This window comes from Acanthochromis polyacanthus, chromosome 20 (assembly GCF_021347895.1).
Source record: "Acanthochromis polyacanthus isolate Apoly-LR-REF ecotype Palm Island chromosome 20, KAUST_Apoly_ChrSc, whole genome shotgun sequence".
NCBI classification, from domain to species: domain Eukaryota; kingdom Metazoa; phylum Chordata; class Actinopteri; family Pomacentridae; genus Acanthochromis; species Acanthochromis polyacanthus.
In genome coordinates this window covers 28,707,110-28,731,919 of record NC_067132.1, presented here as the reverse complement: position 1 = coordinate 28,731,919, position 24,810 = coordinate 28,707,110, and the positions used below count along the sequence as shown (strand labels likewise).

The 24,810-nt window shown below is 39.9% G+C and overlaps 1 protein-coding gene across 4 annotated transcripts in view; it reads right to left on the bottom strand.

Moving 5' to 3' along the window:
• Positions 1–22,858, bottom strand: part of LOC110960993 (collagen alpha-1(XVIII) chain-like) — a 69,516-nt gene extending 46,658 nt beyond the window's left edge. For 2 of the 4 annotated variants that reach the window (XM_051940639.1, XM_051940640.1), the window contains exons 1-2: positions 22,565–22,858; positions 22,397–22,473 (exon numbers count right to left, since the gene is read on the bottom strand). In XM_051940639.1, the coding sequence (XP_051796599.1) occupies positions 22,397–22,473; positions 22,565–22,575 (88 nt within the window). In that variant the 5' untranslated portion in view covers positions 22,576–22,858. The remainder of the gene's footprint in view (positions 1–22,396; positions 22,474–22,564) is intronic. The other 2 variants (XM_022208437.2, XM_022208438.2) reach the window with 1 other exon arrangement.
• Positions 22,859–24,810: the final 1,952 nt, after the last annotated feature.

Genomic DNA, 24,810 nt, shown 5'->3' with positions numbered 1-24,810 from the left:
AACTTAATCAGCTAAAGAGTGGGACCTTTAGACTAGGTTGGTCATGGCTCCTGTCAGGAAAGAAAAAACTGGGGACAACTAATGGTAAAATGCTCATTGGTAAGAAAGAAAGTGATTCAGATGGACAACCTAAAAACTCAGCAAATGGGTTGAGGTGCAACTGAAGGATCGACATCTGTGATGGCCTGGTGAGCTTTTCATCTTCATCTATATCAGCTCCTCAAGCCATAAAGAAATCCCTCTGGATCTCTTTTCCTTACTTTTCCAGCAGTGAACGCCACGGCCGTTTGCAGTCAGACGAAGGTTTGGCATGTTTGTATTCATCACATAGGAGATACTCGTGTAGCTTATCCAAACTGTTCCTGTGGAGGACGGGTGGAAGGGGGGAGGTCTGAATGATACCATCTGCTTTGGCTCTGCAGTGCGAGTTGTTCGCTACAGTTTGAAGAAACGGGCCTCGGGCCAATCTACTCGCAGCCCAGTCCATTCATCGAGTTAAACGTGGCTGCATCCAACAGCGCCCGTCCACTGTCACTGTTTGAAGAGTCTTGACCGGTCTGGCTGACCCAGATGGGAATAACCTGGAGGACCTGAGTGCAAAGTGCTTACTTCGAGTATCAAATTATGTCTGTTCAGTAAACACATCCACTCTATTCATAGATCATAAAGCAGACAGTTTCTCTAAGCAGTGCTCATAAAATTTTACTGAGTCAAATAAACAACAGCGAAAAATGATATTGTGTTCCCTGGAACATCTGAAAAGTATATGCATCTACCAAATACGTTGATGCCGTGTATTTAAAAAATTCTTGCCAAGATGCTAAGAGAATGCAACCTGTAGGGGACGGATAAGAACAAACCACAAATCTTTAGTATGAGGCTGTATATTTGAGGACTAGGCCCCTTAAATCCAGTTAAGGAATCCTTTGGGTTACAGGTTGCGAAGACATTCAGTGTATTTTATTTTGGTTTGTTTTGTTCTCCAAAAGAATAACTCTCCAAGTCTGGCATGAAACGTCTGCCCAGAGCCTCGGCATCATCCAATACCTAGAGGATGAACGGAGCACCCACTGTGAGCCAGGCCTTATCACTGAGAGCCCTACCTCACTAATACCCCTGTGGCTTACTATAAAACCAATGTCGAGTTATAAAGACCTTGTGATTTCAACCTTTACTTATTCTGACCTCTTCTCTGTTCAGTTTTGGTAATCCTCCCACCCACAGCCCCTTTGCAGAGGTTTTACTTTGTCTTCTCTGAGGCCGAGTGAGGAACTGTTGATGTTACAAGCCTGTAAAACTTACTAGGTTTTTTGTGAGATACTTAGCAATGCTGTTAACCCTCTGAAATCTAAACCAGAGAGCGGGTTTGAAAGACAGGTTATCTTTTTAAAAAGCAGCAAAAATAACAAACGGTAAAAACTGAAAAAAATGGTGAGACTTTCAACTTTGTAACAGTCCTTGAGGCATGCAGCCATATAACTAACATGACATTTAAAATGGTAACATTTCATCAAAATCACTGTACTCTACAGTGAATAGAAAATACACAAAAATAAACTATTAAGCACTAAGTAGATTCTACAAAGAAACAAAATCAACAGTGACCAACAGTCACATGATGAAATTTTACTATTGGGTTGAACTGCAGGCTGTGCTTTTACAAAGCAGATAGGAGACAAGCATGGAAACAAATTAGAGAAATTAGGAGCAAAATAAAACCGAATGAAGCAAGAAAATAGGTGTAGCATGGCTGAAAAATTACATAAAAAGAGAAAACAGTCCACACATCATTGGAAGATACATACAGCATGGTGATGCCAATATATATAATAGAACCGGAGTGCATTAGTAGTGTGAAAGATGCCTAGCTTTTGTGGAATTAGTAAAACATCTATAGTATGTGAAATGTCTGTAGGTTCTCATTCATCCAGGTCATGGTTACCCAAAGTAGTTTAAATCAATCCACTGGACTTTAAGAAAGTTCCTTGAAGACGTTTCACCTCTCATCCAAGAGGCTTCTTCAGTTCTGGTGGTGGTTGGTGTTGCCTCAGCTTTTAAACCTCTGTGAGGTATGTCCAGGGCTATTATTCCAACGACCAATATCAAAACTCATCTGACTACTCAACAATGGTCGCAGGTGAGTTTTGGTATCGTTTGTTGGAATAATAGCCATGGACACACCTCACAGAGGTTTAAAAGCTGAGGCAACACCAACCACCACCAGAACTGAAGAAGCCTCTTGGATGAGAGGTGAAACGTCTTCAAGGAACTTTCTTAAAGTCCAGTGGATTGATTTAAACTACTTTGGATATAGTATGTAAAGTCACACATCTGTTTTCTAGTCATGGTGACACCTATGGACATCTGGAAAAACATTGTCCATCTTGATGTCAGATTGTTCCAATTTTTCTGAAATAATTAGAAACATGTAGCTTTCATTTTTGTTTCTTTAACAGCTTAATGACTGACTGTTGGGTTCTATGTACCTTCAGCCATGTTTGTGCTTATTTCCCTAGAGGAACAGGTCTTAATATTGCAATGAAATGAGACAATAGTGAGGAAAAATGTGATTGGAGCAAGGAGGAGAGTGGAAAAACTTTATATTATTTGCATTTTCTTAACACTTGACATATATTTGAAGAGCTGCATTAAAAACAGTTGGGATGAAAAGAAAAGTCATGTTTTGCCATTTTTGGGGGGTAAAAATGAGGACAACTTTTAGTCACTGCAACCCATTCAGATCTGCTTTCTTCTAGTGCGCTGCTCTATGAATTGTTTGGTTCAACTATCATCCGATGCCTTCAGAAGGACACCACAGCTATTACTCCTCATCACCAAAGACATTACCTTACCACTGTGGGCTAAAAACATCTCTGAGCAAATATCAGAACTGACAGTTTTTGCATCTCAACTGTAAAATGCATTGGTTTCTAAATTGGGTCAAAACATGGCCTAGGTTCATCCTGGGGAGGAAATGACCCCAATCCTTGACCTCAGTGTCCTACAGCAACCGAGAACACTCAGCAGCTGTTAGCATCATTTGTCAGGTCAGAAGCAGGTCAAGCTCATTGGCTTGTTATTTTAACTTCAAATTCCTCTTGTCTACAGATTGAAGTGTTGTGGCTAAAGCAACACACGAGCCTTTTTAGGAGTACTCATTTGAAGGTGGACAGACATTCTATAAAGAGTTTGGTAAGCCGTAACACTCAATTGTAATGTCTGGGCAAACTAGTCTGCAGGGTTTAGACGGTACAGAGTGCTGGACTTGGCCTCCACCTGTTATGCAAGAAGAGATAGAAGAGAGGGAGAAGGAGATAAGACCATCTGCTCAGAGAGGGGGAAAAATGGAAGCAAAATGCAGATAGAGAAAAAGATGTGAACGAGGGTGTGGAAAAAGTGTCAGAAATTGCATTAGTGGCAACAACACACACTTGGAACGGCACACACTAAGACCTTGTAAAAGTCTTAATCATTGCTTATTAGACAACATGTTCTTTTCCTCAGGTTTTGGGTTAGCGTGAGGAATCAAATTTGGGGTTTTCGGATAACACAAAAACACAGAAAAAAACCACAAACAGCTTTGTGTCCGTGTCCCAGCAACCACTATCCCAACAGTGCAGTTACCAACAACGTGTACAGTAACGGTCTCTCTCCTTAAGTGCCTCAAAGCCAGAGATGTCTCTGCTCCAGCTGCTGCTCTGCATGACGGGAACATCAGCTCTGTTTTCACAGTATCGGTTATTAGCTTCCAGCATGTTTTTATTTGCCATATTCTCAGTGTGTACGTATCACTCCACTGAGACCATCTGTGTCCATTTCCACAATATCAACTTGTCGATGAAAAACTGACAGATTGAGGTAATGACTGCATGTTGGCTGAAGAGCTGGAAAAAAATAGAGAAACTCAAAGCTATGAGGTCTTTGCTTCACTCTGACACTGTAAGAGCAGTAATGAAACAAAAGGGGACAACAAAGGAAAGAGAAAAGCTGTAAATCCTCGGATTTTAACAGAAGGAACCACAAAGTCATTGGCACTTCCTCTAGATAGAGAACTTTACTGATTAATAAGTCATTAAGACAATAGCAGAGACTGCATGAAAGCAACTGAACGGTATTATTCTAAGTCCGAGCTTGTATTAAATTAGCAGAACTGACTGGCTGAACCAGACTTGACACTGCTCCTGAATGGAAAGTCTGTCATGAAGGTTTCATAACTCTTCTGCATGTGCAAAAAAACAATCAGTCATGAAAATGGAAATGAGGCAGTTATTCTTCAAAAACGTGCTTCCAATAATTCAAACATTACATTCCTTTCCAAGACACTTACACAAACCGTAACCACAACTTGTCAATTCCCAATCCTTAAGCTAACCTTAAATTAAACCTTAAGCAAAGTGTGCACCTTAACGTTTAATGATTTACCACATACAATGTGACATTTGGGTCACCACTACATGAATTACACAAACCTCAACAACCTCTTTCGCCTCTCTAATAATGACCAGTCTCAATGTTTCCCCAGAATGAACAGTTTGATTTACAGAGCTGTTGTTGAGGTAACTCGATCCAGAAGCAAATGTTACAACTCAACCTTGTCCAAGGCTGTGTGTGCGTTTTCAGTGTGACTTTCTGCAGGGGTGTAAAGCTTTCCAGATTTAAAAGCTGGGTCTTTTCCCTCACCAACAGTCACTCTGTCCCAGAAAAGATTGCATGTAGCTGTTAGCCTCCGTAAAAGTCCTCAAGTACCTGCTGGCACTCTGACAGTTCTTTGATCCTTGACATGTGAACTCGAGGCAATTTCCTCGTTGTGTAGGTAAACGGACAAGCATGACACTCTGCACACACGAAGCATCTTTAAAAACAGATAATTGGGATTTTCGTATGGAGTTGAAGTTTCAATCCTTGTGATGTAATTTACCACGAACTGAAAACCGAATCGGCCAATGCTTTCGGTTTTGAGATAGAGGATTAAGTTGCTAACATTGTTTTGTTGGTTTTACGATTAGCCGTTGCTCTAAATACTCCACAGGTGCATTATCGCTCTAATTCAAACAGCCATTTATAAAGTGCTTTCTGTCATGCACTGTATATAAATATAAGTTATCCAAGCAAATTGATTTCAGCCCCTTCTCCTTGTACTGACAAAGCACACAAATTGGTTACAAATGTTGGAAACCCAAAACACCTGTTGGATGAGCAGCCAACATGTACCGCATTGTACGCAATATTGAATACATAGCTTCTATCTGACTGCACATTCCTATTCTGAGATGGTTTGATGTAAATATATTTAAAGTTTTTCCATCTGCGCCTCTACTAGTGTCATGCTGATGTCTTAAGCATAGACTGTATATATAGTGGACGTAGCATCTGGCTCCAGAATTGAAGCCAACCCGGAAGTGTCAAAAACTTGCAATATCACGCCGTCCGCTAGGGTTGGCTCCAAAAAGCTTTTGCTCCATAGACCCCAATTCATCACCGGAAAAAATAAAATTTGATAGACTGATGTTCTACAGCTCAGGATTTTTTTCCCGTTAGTTTTCATGGTCAAAATGAGAGATCAGGTGGCCGATCTTAAAATAAATCAATACTGAATTTTAAATAAATCGTTAAAGTTGGCGGAGCCAGGGGGCGTGGCTATACTTGATTGACAGCAACAGAAGCCTCTGCGGTAAAATGTGGGCGGGATAAGAGAGTCCTCAGCCAATCCTGCCCCTAGTTGCTCTCCGGTCCAGTCTGTTTGATGACGCTTTTTACGTCACTGGCTCCAAAAAATCCAAAACGGCGACCAGGAAGTAGCAAAATCCGGGCTTCATTTTCTCGGCGTTGAAACCAACGGGTGACGTCACGGTTAGTTTACGCCTGGTCTTAAGTTTGATCTGACCTGATGAGACGACTATGAATCGGATGAAAATGTGTGTCTGAGAGATTTTGGGTCAATTAAGTGACCCTTTAAGTGCATGCAGGGTTTTCTTTTTCTTTTACAAGTCAACTGTCAGTCTTAAACTTTAACATTCAACCACAGAGAATATGGCCAATTATTTCGTCCACGGTAAAGGATGATGTACTGAGCATCTTTAGTGCATCACAAAGATCCAGGAGAAAGAATATCATACCTATGACATGCTCTGTCATGCTTCAGAGGCCATTATTGTTGACATTCCTGACTCCAGAAGTCTGATGCTTTGCCTGCCAGTGAACTATGAAACTGTCCATTGAGAAAGTGCTATCACGCTTTAAGGCCATCTCGGATCATTGATTTCCCTCTAAAAACTGATCTATGTATCAAGTTTACAAGCTGCTGCCACTCCATTGCTTTCTCTAAAATGTTACTGCATTGTCTATCCCCTTTGCCCTCACCCTAACCTGTTGAGGCCGCTCTCCTTGAGCCTGGTTCTGCTGAAGGTTTCTACCTGTTAAAGGGGAGTTTTTGCTTCTTTCTTCCCAAAGAGCTTGGTCAAAGGGGATTATCTGGATTTGTTGAGTTTCCCTCCAGTATTATGTTAACATGCAGGAACCAGAATCTGACTCTGAAGAAGAATAAGGACACCGAAAGCTCAAACTCACGAGTAGAATGGATTGGTTGCTTAGGTTTGTTGAAACCCTAGAAGCTTGAATCTATGTTTTTAAGATGGTTTCAGTGTGGAAATACTCAGCCAAGGTGTTTACTGCTTATTTCACTTGATAGGTCTTCTAGCATATAAAAAAAAAACACCATCTGGACTTGCTACCGGGGTAAAAACATGATTTTCACCAACGGAGGCCTTTAAATTAAGCTTCAAATACCAGGTTTCATCTAGCATCAAAGAGGATTGAGTTGAGTTGTCAGGTGTAAAATCCTCCCATTAAAAACACATTTAGTACTGAGATCAGGAAAATAAAAAGAAACTTTTAGAGTTCACGTTAAAATATACAGTATGTCTTAATATTTCCAGCTGGCCAATAAAACAATAGGCCAAGTAAGAGCAACAAAGTCTTGGAGAATTAATGATGCAGCACATGAAGATATTTTGCTTGCATCCAATGGTATAAATCACTGAGTTTTTCCCCTCTATAACTCACTCTTTACTCTTCAAATATCCTGTATTTTTAAGCCACAAGTCATTTGTTTACTTAATGTGTTTCTCATCTTATTATAAATTCTTGAAGAGAAACTTCAGCGTCTGAGGTTTCTTTCTGGTTGCCCATAAAGGGAAAGAATAAAGTACCTCCTCACTCTGATAGACAAAAGGTAGCTGTTAACTCATAATCTCTGGCAAAGTCTGCTTTCCACTACACAGGTATTGGGTTCATCTGAAAAATATCTCAGCTTATTCTGTTGTGTTCAGTGAAGCTGCAAGAATGAAATCAAAAAACATTGAAAGATAAAACTGGAGCTTTTGCCACGAGTGTTCGCAGCCGGGGTACGCTCAACAGTGCATCAAAAGCAAGGCGATTTCCCAGTTGGTGTTATTTGCTGCGAGCAAATTGGAGAAGAGTTGTCGTTTCATATCTGCTGCCAGTCGGAGTTATCAAATCCAGGGTTGCCTGCTAAATGGGTAGAAGTCTCTTCAGGCAGCCGCAGCATCACAATAAATTGGTTCTCTTCCCCTCGGCCACGTTGCCAGGTTTGACTCAGCTGTGAGAGTGCTGATACAGGGCATTGTTCAGCTGGAAAGAGGCAAGACTTTTTCATTTGGAGCTGATTTAGGAGCCGATTTGTGAGCCGGGGCTTTGGAGAATTGTGTTTTCGCTCTCGATCTCGTCAGAACTAACTCATGCAAACAACAGCTATATCCACAAAATACAGAGGAACTCAACATTTTGGCACGGCTGGACGGCCGATTATAAAAACCAAGGAAGCCAAAAAGCAAATTAGATGGATTGAAAACTACAACATTACTACTACTAGTTAAAAACTGTCGCTACCTACCAGAGAGACGACTCGGTTTGCCAGACAAACCACAGGAGAAATTTACCAGTGTTTCAGTGTTGCAGTTAATTCGAGGCCCTGCTTGCCAGATGAATCCTGCTAAACCACCATGATTTTCCATTAAAACTGTTGCCTTCAACTTCCCCACATTGCCAAGTTTCATTCAGTTTTTAATGGGGAAGTGACTGCTTATGGGAAGGCAAATTACTTCATACCCTGACTACTTATGCTGTGCAAACAAAGAAATTCCACCGATTATTGCATTTAAATCTTGTAAAAAAGTAGCTGAACAACTGACGGATTGCTGCTTTTTTAACAGTACTAAAAGTGGACATGTTTTGTGAAGTGTCTTTGAGCTTAAATCCCACAGTTTAACAGATTAAAGCTCATTGATTAAGATGAGCAGCAAAGGAGTTGGTGAAACGGCATAAGAAATGGCATTTTTTTGGAGAATGGGAGCTAAATAAGGAGATGACCTTTGCTTCAGTGTCTGTGGGAGACTGGATCTGGTTTTCTCTGCACTGTGGTAGAAGAGGCTGTTAAAATGTTTGCGAGCTTGAGTGCTGCACAACGGTGGTCCTATAACAGTTACACAACTTGCCTGTCTGACCCAAAATTTGACAACTCGTCTGTTGATCCAATTAATCAGTCATCTTACTTCAGTTTCGTGTTGATCCAAAAACCAGACTGATTACAGATAATAAGCAGAGATTTCCGAATTAAGCGCAATGAAAACATTGGGGCTGTTTTCTGGTGCTGAATAGGTGTTAAACTTGCTCCCGCTTTTTGGAAAATTGATCTGTTTTTCTTTCTTCTCGGGTCAAAAGAAGCTGCTGAAAGCTTCAGGGGTCTGAGCACCAGACTGGGATGTCTGGTGCTGCCTGAGGCATTGACTGATGACAGCATTGTCCAACCAAAGACTGAAGAAGAAGAAAAGAAAAACTCTGCACTCATCTAGAAAAACATTTGAAGGTTTTGGGGTTTCTTTTCAAAACCACTGCTAAGCCAGAAGCCTTTGAACTTTAATAAAAACAAATGTTTTAGTAATGGCTTTTCAAAAGTTCTCCTTTAACACTTAGGTTGGTTTTTAAATGTGTAAACAGAAAGTATAAGAGAAAAGAAGTCCTGTAAAATAACAGAAAGTAAAAAATAAAATAAAAATACAGTATTTTCCCATGAATAAAACAATTTCTAGCCTTAATTTTTAATGACACGTGCTCATTTATGGTGTTTTTACATTAAATATAATTACCCACTACCTGAAGAAAACTGCTATTAGTTGTTTTATGTAAAAAAATAAATAGTAAAATAATAAAATAAAAAGATGTCAAAATATATTGTAAAAAACAGTAATTTAGTTTCGACTTGCTATATTCTGTTCATTTTAGGTCACTTCAAGTGTAAAATAATGTTTTACATGCAACTTTACATAAAAAGGTAATATATTTAACAGGTTTTAAAACGCATGTCTGCCTTTAAAATTAAAATTTACCTTTGAAAAATTGGCAAACCATGATCATTTAACAATTTTTATAATTCCAACAATAAGATTATATTTAAGAGTATTTACATGCAACCTAACAAAAATCTGTTAGATTTAACAGATCTTATTTCTTTGTTTTAAGCAACATTTAACTTCTAAATAATTTTGTTATTTATTAGTTTATTTTTGCATTAATATATTTCAAAAATACAGAAAAAAAATATAAATAAAAAGTCCATAAAATTACCTTAAATTACTTTTTTGCAGCACAATAAGTCAGTTATTTTGACTATTGATGGGTTTCACAAACTTCCTTTGCATTCTGTGCTGCTGCCTTTTGTGTTATAAGTTGGAAATACTTTATAAAGCTGTATAATTGCAGTGAATTTTGAAATGCAGTTACAAAGACAGCATTAATGCAAGTACGTTTCTGACTTCTAAAAAGATTTAAGGAGCTTTACATGCCAATAGTTGCACTCACTCCACCCGGCCCATCAAAAAGTGTTTGAGAGAACAATGGCAGTTTTATAATATTGGTCCGGTTTTATTACCAGACTTAACAGAAGAACAAAGATTATGTGAAAATAATCCACAAAGCTTTGAGGTTAAATAAACCCATTTTGATGTAATCAAACATGGCTGACTCCTGATGAACTGTTTTGCTTGACAACTTTGGTACACAAATCTGCTTCTCATTTTAAACTGGGCAGCTAGTGAGAATGGATATGTACACTTTTGTAAAAGCTCAGCAGAAATGGGGAAACGTATACCTCTAACATGCACGTGGTAACACAGTCTGCAATGAGACGATAGTTCTTCTGTTATCTTATCATTTTAAAACCCATTTACCTATTGTGGGACCACATGGAGAGATAATCAAAACCACATCTCCAGCCTCTTTAACATTGGCTCATCTTTTATTGCAGTGCTGTAGAACAGGGCTGAAGTGAAAGCTTTGGCAAGGATGACAGAGCACAGAGAAATGCAGAACACCCAAAACGCTTACCCTCATCAACACTGAAGCAATTTGGACGGATATTTAGAAGGCCCTCGGGAAATTCACAAGCTGTTTTGACCATTTCAGTATTTTTTTTTTTTTTTGTTAAGTTGTGGACCACTGAGAAAAAAAAAAACTCAATAACCTCAGTCACGTCATGCACTTACGATGCTGGAAAAACACATTTCAATATACATCCACCAGCACAAATCTAATCTGTTACAAGCCAGCGCTTCAAACGAGGCTTCAACAAATAAGGAAATCAGTCACTGGATGTCTGACTTCAATGCTGTGACCACACCACTGAATCCTAATTAGAAGCCACAATTATGCTCAAGTCAATAAATGGTTGTCGGCACAAACAATAGTGTCAAAATGGTCACAATGAAGGTTGGATATTCCGTCTATATTTAGTCATCCGTGCTCTTTGACAGTCAGAGAACAGCAATGTCGTGTTGTAATGAAAGAGAAAGATTTACCACCACTGCTTTTTTTTCTGATTTGATGGAAAGTTGCCACATATTTATGGTTTCAGAAGGGTGTGAGAGAGAGTGAGAGTGTCGTACATGCACAGACATAAGCACTGGTAGTGCTAATGAGAGGCCAACAGCAAAAACAGCAGCAAAACCACAAACCGAGGTGAGAAGCTGACTTTGATTTTCAGTTATTATTTCCCCCATGAGTTTCCTGGATTAACCACAACATCATAAACGGCATCAGGCTCTTTCAGAACTGCGTGTGAAAGCAGAAAAAGTGACAAGAAAGAAGAGCAGATGCATTATGGATGCAAGGACTAAGCTAAAAGACAAGAAAGAAAAGGACAAGGAGACAGATGCTTGTTGGTGTTTACTTGCCAGCGAGGGTGGAAAAACATAAGGTAAATTGAGAGCGAACCATTAATTAGATTTGTGTTGGGATTTTCAGGAAGTGAGTCGACTGCTTCCTCGCAAACAACCCAGCTGCAGACCAGCTGAGTGCGCACACACAAGCACCGCCGCTAATCCCACCTCCCAGCGGGAAACAATCACAACAGATGCTCTTCAAGGAATACGCCTTTCAATTTTCCTTCCAACACTGCGCTATCTTCATATTAATCTCTCACCATGTCATGATTCACACTGCCGAAGAAAAATGACTGTCTGCAAACACAATAGCATTTATCACCAAGAATGTTGTCTTACAAGCACCTCTTATCACCAGTTTCAGATGTTATCAACAGGTTGTTACTGTACATATGGGCCAGTAGGGACCTTCTTTACCGTCTAACAGGCTGAGGTCGTTATCACCTCATTGAAGGATGATGAAGCTGTTCTTTGGACTTAGTAAGAGGAAAATGACAATTGAAGACTCAATTGTTCAGAGAACACCTAGGCACTTAATCTGACTCCACCTTAGGGGTAGAATAAGTCAGGTGGTCCAAAACCCAGCACTTATTTAGCGCTGACAAAGTACAAAAATAAAAAAAAAATTTTAAAAAAGGGGGGTTGGCAATTCTTCTGCAACTTGATGGCAACACCTTTGACCAATCGCACTTGAAGCACTTTTTGCACTTACTACAGGTTTTTCCTTATGTCTGAATTCTTGCTTGTGTTGTACGTCGCTTTGGACAAAAGCGTCTGCTAAATGAAATTGTAGAATTGTAGAAAATGAAGTCCGCAATAGATTTTTGAATGGTCGTGGGGACCTTTTCACCCAGGACATTTGAGTTCAAGTTGCAGTTTTTGACTTTACTCGCGTTTTTAGGCTGCGATTGGTTCAAAACTACTTAGTTAAGTTTCAGTACTAAAAATACTTGGTTTACTTTAGATAAGTGTCATGGTTTCAGATTCAGAAAACCATTTGTCCCCAGGGGGCAATTGAATGGTTTGGGTTAAAATGCATCATTTTGCTACGATAGCCACATAGTTACAGGTCATCTGTTACGAGGCTACTACAAGGTGAGTGAGGGCTTCTGTATTGGAATAATGTGCAATGATGACGGCCATCCAACAGGCTGATAACATCTGATTCAGGTGCTGCTCTTCTACCAAAAAAAATCAAGCTTTGACAAGTTCAAACTATGGAGACAAGGCAAAAAGTTGTTAAAAGAAACAAGTTTCTGTGGTGCAAAGTTTGACCCTGAAACTTTCTTTGAAGTCTGATTTTTGTTGTGCTGATGACCACAAGCCATCCATCAGCTTGACAGGAGATTAAACCAGAGCCAAGTGAGTTCAAGGTTGGGATAATATTAAAGGACCACAGCTGGACTGTGACCAGTTAAAACTTCACACACTGCCTTGGGTTAGTTTAACTGTTTACATTTCAGACAAATTTTGAATAATCTTAGAAAAGTTTCATGTCACTTTGAACACCTTTTTAGGTTAGTTTGGACAAATCCGAGTCATTTTGGGCCGATTTTGAATCACTTGACATATTCATGTTACAAGTCAATCCTGGGGTTAATTTGGACAAGTTTTCAGGACAGTTTGCACAATCTGAGAGCTATTTTAAAAGGTTTTGTGTCATTTTGAGCGACTTTTGAGTCACTTTAGACAAGCTTTAAGTCACTTTGAACACACTTTTGGGACCAATTTGGACAATTTTTGAGCCATTCTGTAAAGGATTTGGGGGCATTTTGGACATATTTGAAGCAGCTTTGGACAGAATGTTTGAGTCTCTGATCATCTTGATGCTAAATCACAATGGAGAATTTTGTGTGGAAGAATTTGCAGAAGACAGACCCTTATCCAATCACACACCTTTGGGATGAATTGCAACAACACTGGGCCTTATCACCAAACATCAACAGCCAACCTGCTTAAGAATTCAGAGTTCAAACGCAGTGCTATCTTCAGTCGAGTAGTAATTAGGCCGACTGCGAGAAGAAAAACATTCTTATCTTCAACACCAACATCCTGACTTGGAGGCCACAGACTGATCAAATAAGGATAGATCACAGTGCAAAGGAGAGCAAAGGTGATTTTTCAGAGATTTTTTTTTTTAAAAAAAGGAAGTCTTCATAAATCTGTCCTCACTGACAACTGCTCTGTCATTAGAAGGACCCTCCTCCTGCAGCACAAACAGACACTCAAATGTGCTGTAAACTCAACACAACACACACTTTTTTTTTTTTAAATCAAACACTACTTTTTTCCATTGTTACTCATGCAGACATCTAATTGAACAAGGGCTGTGGTAAATTAGAGGCACTGAAATCCCCATTTCTTGCAAACATGCATGTTTTTGAGCCACACACTGCTGCTCTGCACTCCGTGACCTCATTGCAGACTCAGATGCTCCTTTGCTGTGTGACAGGACATGTCCTCTCTCTCTGTGGTCTCCACACAGCTGAACAGACACCTGCTTGTTGCAGCTCTATCTTTCCGTCCTGACAGACAATTTCCAGACTGTTAGAAATTCCATCTTTTCACCCATCAGGCTTCTGTGGTGCAAAAGCCAGGAAGCCGGCCCCTCCCAGAAAAATAAACATGCTAATTCTGACCACTTTACATTATCCTAAATTGGGGTTTTGATGCACTTCTGCCGACAACCTATGAGTAAGCCATTTCCTTGTGGAGTACAGGAAGACTCATATCACATGGCATATTTTATTCAGCATAATTTACTCGTAGGACACAGCATGCACTGTGGTCCTGTAACAACCGTGCCCTTTACTGCTGTAACCATGTTTACATGCTGTAATGCTCCAACACTCAGCCAGAGACAAGAATTTTCTTTTAATTATGTTTATAGCTTCACATACTTCAAATCTTCAACAGCAAAAGCCTTGTGCCGTTTACTTCAGGAGCAGAGAGGTAAGAGCCTTGCTCAAGGGCATTTCATCTGTGGCTGCTGAGGGGGATAGAAGGCGTTTCCCGAGCATTTTTCCCAGATACGTCGTTCCAGCTGGTCTGACTCACTATCTTAATATCCTCTTGTCACAGACTTGTTCCACAGCAGTGTTGAGCAACAAGGGGGCTTCACCACAGACCATGTCTGGATCTGGTCAACAACATTATCATTTAACCCTCTTAACCCCTAACAGTCACGGGCTGTTTTTATACCCCTGTAGATAAAAATGGGACATCCACATGCTATAGATAGGCTATTCGCCTATTTCAGGGCTCCAGAGCAACTTTTCCACTGCAGCATTGTTGCCACCAACTTTCATAGTTGGTCACGAAAGCACATGATTTGGCCGCAGAAAGGGAGAATGGCTGAGTGAGTGAAGAAGACAGTTAGCGCCTTAGCTATCCTTGTGAACCAAATCATCCTCATCACACACAAATGTTGGCTACTGTTCAAAAGTTTGGGGTCATTCAGACAATTTCATGTTTTCCATGAAAACTCCCATTTTTATTCATTTATTCATTTTTATTCAAGGCATGAATATCTGTATTAACTTTCAGGCCATTCTGTCAAATTGTTGAGACATTTCACTCAACTATACACTAACCTCATGATTAGCCAAGGATAGAGGTTGTTTGGGTCAATCCTCTGGAAACAAAGACTTTCTGTGACACATTTTGATTCCAAATGGATCTTCAGCTCTTTTACCTGGATGAAATAAAACTTGTGGGGTGGAGGCATCTCAAAAGCGATCAAGATTCATCCTTTGGGGACCATGAATGGCCGATCAAAATGATATGGCAATTTATTGAGGTGTGGACTGTTTACAGAGAAATACAGATTCAAAGGCACTGAATAATATGGAGTATCTACATAAACTATAGATTCAACAATTTGGAATTAAACCTCTTCATATGTCAAGACGGGACAAAGAAGAACAGCAACCAATAAGGGAGTCCAACTGTTGTTCTGTTTGATCTGCATCTTCAAATATCAAAATAAAGACCAAGGAAGGGAAACAGTTGACGACATCCAACAAAGTGCCCAGGCCCAAAGCATTTAGTATGAAACCCTTTGATGGCCGAAGCTTTGATTTGAAGCAGCGATGATGGATAAGGAAGAATTAATGAGGTTAGCGTGTTAATTCCCACTGAAGCCATTTTCCCTTAAATGAAAGCCATAAAAAATTAAGGCTATTTTTGAAGATTCTTATGTAGATCTGTTTACAATCACTTGTAAGCTTTTACTACAGACGGCAAACAACAATAAACTATAGAAGCACAAATAGGAGGCCAAAGTGACACTTGGTGCCACACCTTTAACCTCCCACACAGAAACCTTCCTGTACTTAACACATCCTGTGTTTGTCCTCTGCTTTCATGCTTTGTAGGGAGCAATATATCTCATCCTACACTGTCTGTCACACTGGGTTTCCCACTCTAAATAGTGGCCCGTTTTGTCCAGGATAAATTTAGCTATTCCTGTTTACCCTCCGGGATAACGCACATGGTTTGAGTTTAGGGTTTGCTTTAGATTATTTGCAGATATGAGCAGAGTTGTGTCGGCAGAATACATAATCAGTGACCCTGTAGCTGCTCTCACATGGTCTCCAGCTACTTTAGTTTATACTATCAAATATAAGTGAGAAATTAATTATGATTCAAAGTCACAGTGGACCAAATGTGGCAGTCATCGGAAACAAGCCGGAATAACCTGGGACACGGAAACCGCAACACAAACAACCCACGGTACATCTTGAATCACTTTGCTGACACATGAAAGTGTACACACAACCGCTAGAACTGCTCGAATCAACATCTCACAAACACATGAAATCTGTGAGATGATGAGAATAAAATGTAAATTTTAAAGCTCCACGAAGGAACAGCGGAGGGACGTGGCTTTGAATAGAACATTTGGGGAATACGATTATAGCCTGCATCTGATTAGCTTATCTTTGTGTGGAAACCGGTCTGGAAACACAAACAGTCAGTCTGCAACAACATTTTCCATGTGGATTCGCACAAGGCATCAATCTTCTCATCTTACTCTTGTCAAAGAAAGTTAATGAGCATAGTTCCTAAAATCGGGAGTATTCCTTTAGAGGCCAGCTGCACACTCAGGGGACATGAAACTTCTGTTTTTGTTTCAAATCAGTGGAGATAATGGAGAATTTGTCCTTGATTCTGATGTATAAAATGGGAATATTATATTGGAAAAATCCTCCTTCATTCTGTAGAAGTCAGCATACGACTCCAAATCAACTGGAAATTCTAAAGTGCATTGCGTAAAACGGTTCTTAAGCCAAAAACTTAAGATAACTGCGTCAGAGTGCAACAAAAACTGGTGCAAAATTCATTTTTTGTTATGGTTTTGTGTCCAACAGTTAATTACTTCTGCTGAATGTCTCAGACATAAACATCGGTTATATCATGACCTCATAACATGGCAGGGACAGTAATTTTCATACAGCCCACTTGTGCATTTGACATTTAGAGTATAAACACATCGATGTGGTCAAAGTAACATCTGGCCACTCGTCTAGCATTTTACTGGGAGTCGTGACGAACTGGCCTGCTTGTTTTTTTTATCTGGTGACAGCTTTGGTGACGTTTTCCCACAAACTACCTGCTCAGGATCATGTGCTTCGAGTAAAAGAAAATGCATAAACTTTCATAAACTAGATGGAAGTTGACCCACTTGTGTATTACATCATCTTGTGGATGGAAGCAAACTGGACATTCATTTGTAGGAAAATGTCACAGCCTTTAAAAGTCTCCTCTGGGTTTTTTTTTTGTTTCTCTTTTCTTGTTTCTTGCTCAATCATGAAATCACTGCTGGATAGAGTTGAGGATCGTACTTACAGTTTTAATCAAAAACTGATATATTACCCGATCCAGATTACCTACATCAAGCTGAAGCAAATCCAGAGTCTTGCTGAGACAAAATGTATTTGCAAGAATTGACACCCTGCTTCATTAAAGTCAGTGTCAGGACACATCGGTTGACAAATCTATTACGTGAACAGCTAATCTACAGGTGTTAGTGATCTTTCTCGGATTGATGCTGATCATTTATGGGGGATTTTGACATTAAACTCTGTGGAAAAGTAGAAAAGCAGCCATTAGGTCGAGTTTGTTTGCTTCTGTTGTGTTTTGTTGTGTCTTTCTCCAGCAACTACACCATCATATCAATTTTCTCCACAGCTTTCGTTTTTGGCACAAGACAAAACTGTCTTTCTCCTGCAAAAAATAGCATTCTCTGCTTAATAGTTTGCAGAATCTGGAAGCAGAAATGTTTTTAACTTTAGCCAGTCTCTCTGAATTCCAATCAAAAAGCTTCAGAAAGTTCAAAAAAGAACACCAAATTGTTTTTAAAAAACTGAATGATTTTGCAGCAGTATTAAATCTGAACAACTATTTCCAACGCATTGACAATTGCATCAATGTCTTCCCCAAATACGACCCCAAGTCACCAATACAAGCAAGAAATGAGCTAGAGAGGTGTGGCAATCCTTTTCTGTCTAACTCAACTCCAGATTTGTTTCCATTTCTATTGTTTCCATCACACTTGAAGCCCTAACCTGAAACCGACTAGCGTGACATGACTGCAGGTGATTTATCTGACGTTGTGCAGCTACACAAGGTTTTAGAAAAGTTCTCACACATGCTGAAGTGCTGTTCAAGCTTCATGAATAGATTGGCATGTAGAAAAGGTGGAGCTCCCCTTTGATGGTTTCATTCCAAAGCAGTTTTTGGTCCAAGTGTTTTGAAAAACCTGTGACAGTATAGGATCTCCTTTATACTTGCAGGGCTGATCTAAAGGGTTGTAATGTTGGCGGGTTGGCTCGTTTTTTGACATGATTGTTATTCTGTTGCACCTCACAACAGTAATGGCAAAAAAAAAAAAGTTTGGGAGGAAAGCAAGGAAAAAGAGCAGACATTTGACCTTCACAATATCAGATGTCTGGAAAAGAACAGGTTGCGTTTTAAACATAAAACCTGTTTAACTTTGAAGTCAAACAAAAGTAGAGTGAGGATTAGATTCTTTCAAATCCTATCTGTTCTGTTTGGGGATGAACGGTCCATCTATGACTCAAAATGTCCTGATTTAAAACAGATTCATCTGTAAGTCAAATGTGGGTCACACAGAAATCAGTCAAAGTCATATCCCACCCCGTTTGTGGTTTTCTGCTGGTAATATACACTTCATAAAAAGAGGAAGAAAAAAGTAATATTCTGGCTGCTTGGCCACCAAAAAAAATACTGTAAAATAATGGAAAGTAACCATTCCATAAAAATACAGGAATATTCCATCATTAAAATACAGCTTCTAGCTTTACTTTTTCATGCCATTATGTGCATTTGTTTTGGCTTTTTATTGCTACTGAAGGATAGTTATGTGTGTAAAACCAGTTAAACCATTGCTATCGTACAAATAATCCAAGTAAAATAACAGAAGTGCTGATATTAGTTGGGTTTTACAGGGTGGGAAAGCAAAAATGTCCTATTGACAAATCTGAATGTCCTGCCCAAACGGTGAGGGTCATCAAAATAATAATTAAAATCAAAGTTCCTTACCTTTAACCAATCTCTTTAGTATTTGTCAGACCTTGGTGCATTGTGAAGTGAGCAAGCAACAAGCAAAACGTAACAGGGTTTGTGATCTCCTGGATGCCCAAATCCCTCAGAAGGACCATTTGCCGCATCCAGCATGCCAGACAATCCAGTTTGGGCATCAAGAGACCTCCAGATGGTCCTGGGAGTCTTGGGCTCAGATGGCAGTAAGATGCCCCCCTACTTCTTCAAGCCAGATCAGAACATTGGGGCTGATGTGTACTACAAAGTTCTGAGATACACCGTTTTGCCCTGGCTGAAGGCCACCTACCCTGACAACAACTATGTGTGGCAGCAAGATGGGGCTCCTGCTCACACATCAATCAAGGTCCAAAAGTTCTGCGAGTAGAATATGGCGAACTTCTGGCCCAAAGGCATTTGGCCCCCCGAGCTCACCTGATCTAAACTCCCTGGATTTTTTCTGATGGGGCGCCATTGAGTTGAGGACTAATGCCACCCCTCATGCCAATATGGATTTACTTAAAGGCTGCATTCTCCAGGGAATGGGAGGCCTACCCCAAGGAGGATTTCAGGATTGCCTGTGCCTCTTTCAGAGGCTGTATCGAGGCCTTCATCATGGCTGATGGAGGACATATTGAATAAACATGTTCTGAAAGCTTTAAATTTGTGTTCTTCAAGAAATCAGTTCAAAATTACAAAGAATAAAAAAGTTATACCCATTTATAGCTGTTTTTACCTGACAGGACATTTTTGCTTACCCACCCTGTATATCCTTTCAGGTATAAAATGTCACAACTCTATTGCAAACTGTGTAGTAATGAGTTCTTACATACAACATGACAACAATCCAGTAAATGTGACCACCTGCGTGTTGTAATAACATCACCCTTCAGTGATTTTCTCATAATCTTGTCATTACCATCATCTTCATCATAATCACCCCTGTCATCGTCATCATCATCATCCTCAGCATCTATTACAGTGTAATTATCATAACAGCATTCTGTGGGCCTCACATCATCAGCCACATCATCTCATTCGTTACCTCTAATAGCCCACTGTGTCCCGAGTGTTTTTTTAGATGATTAAAAACATTATTGTATGGGATTAACCGCCATGTGCAGAGCAGATGGAGAACGTCAGGAATGAGGTGCAGGTTTGCATGTGTGTGTTCCATTTGTAGTCGTGTTGTATCGGCAAGCATGTGAACGTGTACATGTGTGACGCTGCACTATATGCAGCTCATTAGTGAGGATTCAAAGCAGCCAATTCCCCGAGGGTATAATTTTATGATTCTTCTCTATATGGAAACTAAGACTAAAGAAGAACTCATGTTAGATCTTTCTGAACTCGGGCCAAAGTCGTTTTTATTGTCGTTTGCGGGTTTATTTACTTGTTTATGAAGTTTCGAACACTTCAAATGCCTCATTTATTCATTCATCGATCCTCTTCTTGCGTTTATTTTTCCTTTTTTGCTCTTGGCACAAATATTTAACCATTCATTTTCTAATTTACTCTTCAATCTGCAGGTATGCTCATCAGTACATACACTTATTCATTCTTAGTGCTGTATTTTTCAGTTGCATGAAAAGACTAATGTGTCTGTTCAGTAGTTAAATTACTAAAGGCTGCTGAACAGAATTTAGTCCTAGTCAAACTTAAAATGCAATAAACTTCTGTGTCCTAGAATTTCAGATTTCATTTCATTCACCTGGAAACATCAAGGCAACACTGGTAACAACCACAACTTTAAGAAGAAGAAGCAGATGAAGGAGAAGAAGAAGAAGAAGCAGGATAAAAAGCAGATGGAGAAGAAGAAGAAGAAGCAGATGAAGGAGAAGCAGAAGAAGAAGAAGAAGCAGCAGCAGAAGAAATATGCCCTGTTTGGCATTAAGAGAAAGGATGATATCAGCTTTATTTCTACAGTCGTGCACAGAAAAGTGAATGTTGCCACGGCGACAGCTCTGTTTTTAAGAATATTTACAGCGTGCAGCCTGGAAATATTTGTCCCTGGTGCTCTCTCTTGTAAGTCAGCCAGAGTGAGCGTGCACAGACACACACTTCTTTTATCCCCCCCCCCTCCTCTTCTTCTTCTTGAAAAACTGAATCATGGCAGAGGATTATAAATATGGCAAACGCACAATCAGCCTGAGAACGGAGCCTCTGGCTGAGCCAACATCTGCAGGATCTACAGTAGAATAAACTAGACCATGAAATCACACTCTAAAAACTTTACTTTAGACATCAGTGTGGTTCCACCCACCTCCTCACAAACATCAGCTTCTACAAGGATGGAGATATTCTGTTCCACATTTCAAACTCCTTTCAATCATTCCTGTGAGATCATATTCCACTTATCTCATGATGAGGGTTTTACTGAAAGTGGATACACTTTTTAGAGCGGGCAGCAGCCAAATTGGAGCTTGATTTGAAATATCAGACGGACAATTAAGCTCCGTGGGGCCACATTAGCTAAAGAGAGCCTGTAATTATTTGGCCAGGCCTGGACAATGCTGCTTTTGTCACACGGAGGTCTCAGTGGTGATCATAGGTCAAGATATCCGCACACATAGCTGAAAATGCCAATGTGGATTCCAGCACACTGACGAAAGCGGTGATGGTGTATTGGCCCATCTGTCTGAAGGACCGGGATGAAAACTAATAAAATGAAGCTCTCAGACATAACTGACCTTCATCTCTGACAAGCACCCTCCAATACTCAGCATTACATCATCTTCACTACCTTAATTATGCAGTGCTACTGACTCCCAAGCCGGTCTGTCAATGTGAGGGTTCGCCTGTTTCCAGTTGCAATGGAAAGGAAAATCTGCACTTCTTGCTGCACTAATTGGGAACACGTTGGAGTGGCCTGATTGATCTATTAATCACAAGTCCAGAAAAAACCCAACACAAATTAAGCTGTGAAAACAGTGTGGGAGACAGCATATGAAGAGCAGAGAAATAATTGAAGCCATCATACAGCACAGAAGCCCACAGTCGTCTCCCCTCGTGCGCTCTGATGTCATGACATTCATTTAAAAGCAGTGGTTTGCAAACTTTCCAGAGAGTCTGGGAAGCGCCATGTTTCGCCGTCCCCATTGATGCCTCCCCATTTCCATTATAAACAATGTTCTGCACAGTCACTCTGGACCCACTCCAACCCAATATCCCCTGGAATGTACTGCTCATGTCAAATAAGAGGCATATTTTTGGGTTTGCTTTGAAAACAGACTCAAATCTACTTAAGATTTCTCCAGGGTCTTTCCTATATAGGCACTTTAATTAACACCTACATGTGAGTAAAGAGAGGAGATTCGCAGTTAAAAAAAAAAAGAAAAAAACGGCAGGATGTTACCATAACAACCATTGGGACTTAAAATAATGACAAAAATGTTCATGTGATCCATCAGTAAGAGCATGACAGGAATATTTACTCTTCTAATATCATTCTGTGCCTCAATGAAGCACTTATTCCACTGAAGGACTGCAGTGCAACAGTTTCATCATTCATATGCAGCACGTGAAAACTTCCTGAGCCAGCAGAAAGTTAACCAACAGCAGGGGAAAAAAGCAAAAAAATAAAAACAGAATGCACATACCGTCCAGCAGCTGATAGGCAGAGGAGCAGCACAACCGGAGGGCAAGTAGAAATAATCCAAAGAACCAGGGAGGAATGCTGCACGAAAACAGGAAGAATTAGTGAGAAAAGCGGCCAAAAGTTCGCTCAGAATAACTTCTTTATGGAAAACAAAGTGTGTTTCATTTACCGTGAAGTCATTGTGAGTGATGAGGAGCTTCACGCTAAAGTTCGATGTTCATACGTGGTGGTGGCAGAGAGAGAGAGATGGAGCCCACTCTGCCTCTCTCTCTCACTCAGTCCAAAATAAAAACCTCTAACTCTCCTCCTCCTTCAGCTCTCTCTCTTCTGGCTCTCTCTCTCTCTAGTTCCCAGTCAAACAAAGGCAGCTTCAGTGCGTCGGTACTCAAGGGGCCCTCGCGAAGCTGAAATCCGACTCCCAGCGTCTCTCTACGGACCGCCGCTTTTCTAATCCGGCCCTCCCCTCAGACATCACAACTCCAGATACAAATTAACACACTCCAGTTAAGTCCTTCCTCCCCCCCACCTCCCCCCTTCCGACTCTCCTGCTCCTCCTCAACGGTGTGGTTTCTCTCACTTCCCTGGTGCTGGAAAGTAATTTTTTTTGTGTGTGTGTGTGGCCTTCACTTGTTTGAGGAGAGGAGACACCTTAAGATCTGCAGCATCCAGAGCTCGAAAGAGGTTATCATTTGGTCACAGGAAATATTCAGACTTCTAAGACTAAAGCTGGTCGTGTTTTGAGAGTCATGTAGCTGAAAAAGTGCAGCCAACTCCACTAATCAGCATCTAACTGGTAAATGTGTATTTCTACGTCAGTTATGGCATTTTGATACTCAATCATCTACGCATTTTCTAATTCTTCTCTTGTTGTTCTTCAATTCTTACGTTTTTTGAGCCGACCTACCAAAATAGACAAAAAGTTACGAAACAATGAAACAAAGGACAAATGACAAAAACGAGAGAAAAATTACACAACTGACACAAACGAGACCAAAAATGACTAAAGCAAGAAACAAAATGACAAAAAAGTCGACAAACATGAAACAAAACAAAGAGACAAATTTAACAAAAAAGTTAAAAAGCAACAAAACAATGGACAAAAAACACAAGACAAAAAAAACACAAAACACCACAAACTATACAAAAACAACAAATAGCAAGACACAAAATAAAAATCTGACAAAAACTTAAGCGAGACAAAAAGGAAACAAAACAAAAAAAAACGACAAATGACAAAAATCAGACAAAAAAAACATAAAAGATAAAATACTACAAAAATGGGACCCAAAATGACAAAAGTACAATGAACAATCCAGTATTTTACTTTATGATCAAACAACTGGTCATGGTCTACAAATTATTTTTTAATTAATAAGTTTTCTAAATTTACATTTTGCAGCTAATGTCTTCTGTGTAACTTTACAAAGTCATCCTGCAGGCCGGATTGGACCCTCTGATGGGCTGGTTTTTGGCCTACGGGCCGCATGTCTGACACCCCAGTTCTAGATCTTCCTGGCCCAAGTTTTTTTTGACCTGAATTTAAGTTTTCTTGTAGACCTTGGGGTTTTCCACTTCACGGACATTTGCTCATCCAAGAAATCCAAATTTCATTGTCCATACCCCCTGTGAAGAGGTAATTTCATCTATTTGCATTAACAATCGAATTATTTCTTACTTTTATTGGTTAAAAGTTGTCAGCTTGAGTAACAGCTGGAACTTAGAAAACTTAAAACCACGTCTTCAGGCTCAATTCAGCATCACAGTAACTTATAACAAAGTTTCAAGACTTTGTGGTACATAAACTTCCTCCCCACAAAGACCACAAATTTGGAGCTGCTGGCTTTCATGCAAACTTTTTTTTAAACTCAAACTGTCCCTGATGTGCAGTAAAGTGTCACAGTTTGCTCAGATCAACAGAACTGCATTATTAGCAAAGAGAGGTGATCTGACATGACCAAAAATCTGAACTTTTTTTAGGTGTTCCTAGACATTTGGTCACTGAAAACTACAACCAGAACTGGTGCTAACCATCAACACTGACACCAATCACAAATATGTGCTCACCTGGACATTTTAAATAACAGTTTAAAAAAAGGGGGGGGAGGAAATAAGCTGCTGTGTAGCTTGTGATGTTCCTCTTCTGTTGCTGAACAAACCCCAAAAAGTCAAGTCAAATTTAACCAATAACTAACAAACAAAAGCAGAATTTCTTCTCCGAGTGGTTCTCTTTTTCATAATGTTTCTATCCTTTAACGCTGTGTTGGTTTTATACACCATGTTGTGCTGTCTCCAAATTCTGTCATCAATATTTAGAGATGTTCCCAAAGAAACTAATCCCTCCCTGCCTTACAATGGCTTAGCTGTACCTTCACACTGTTGCTTCCTTGAGTATGTGCAGACCTGTGAAGCCCACCT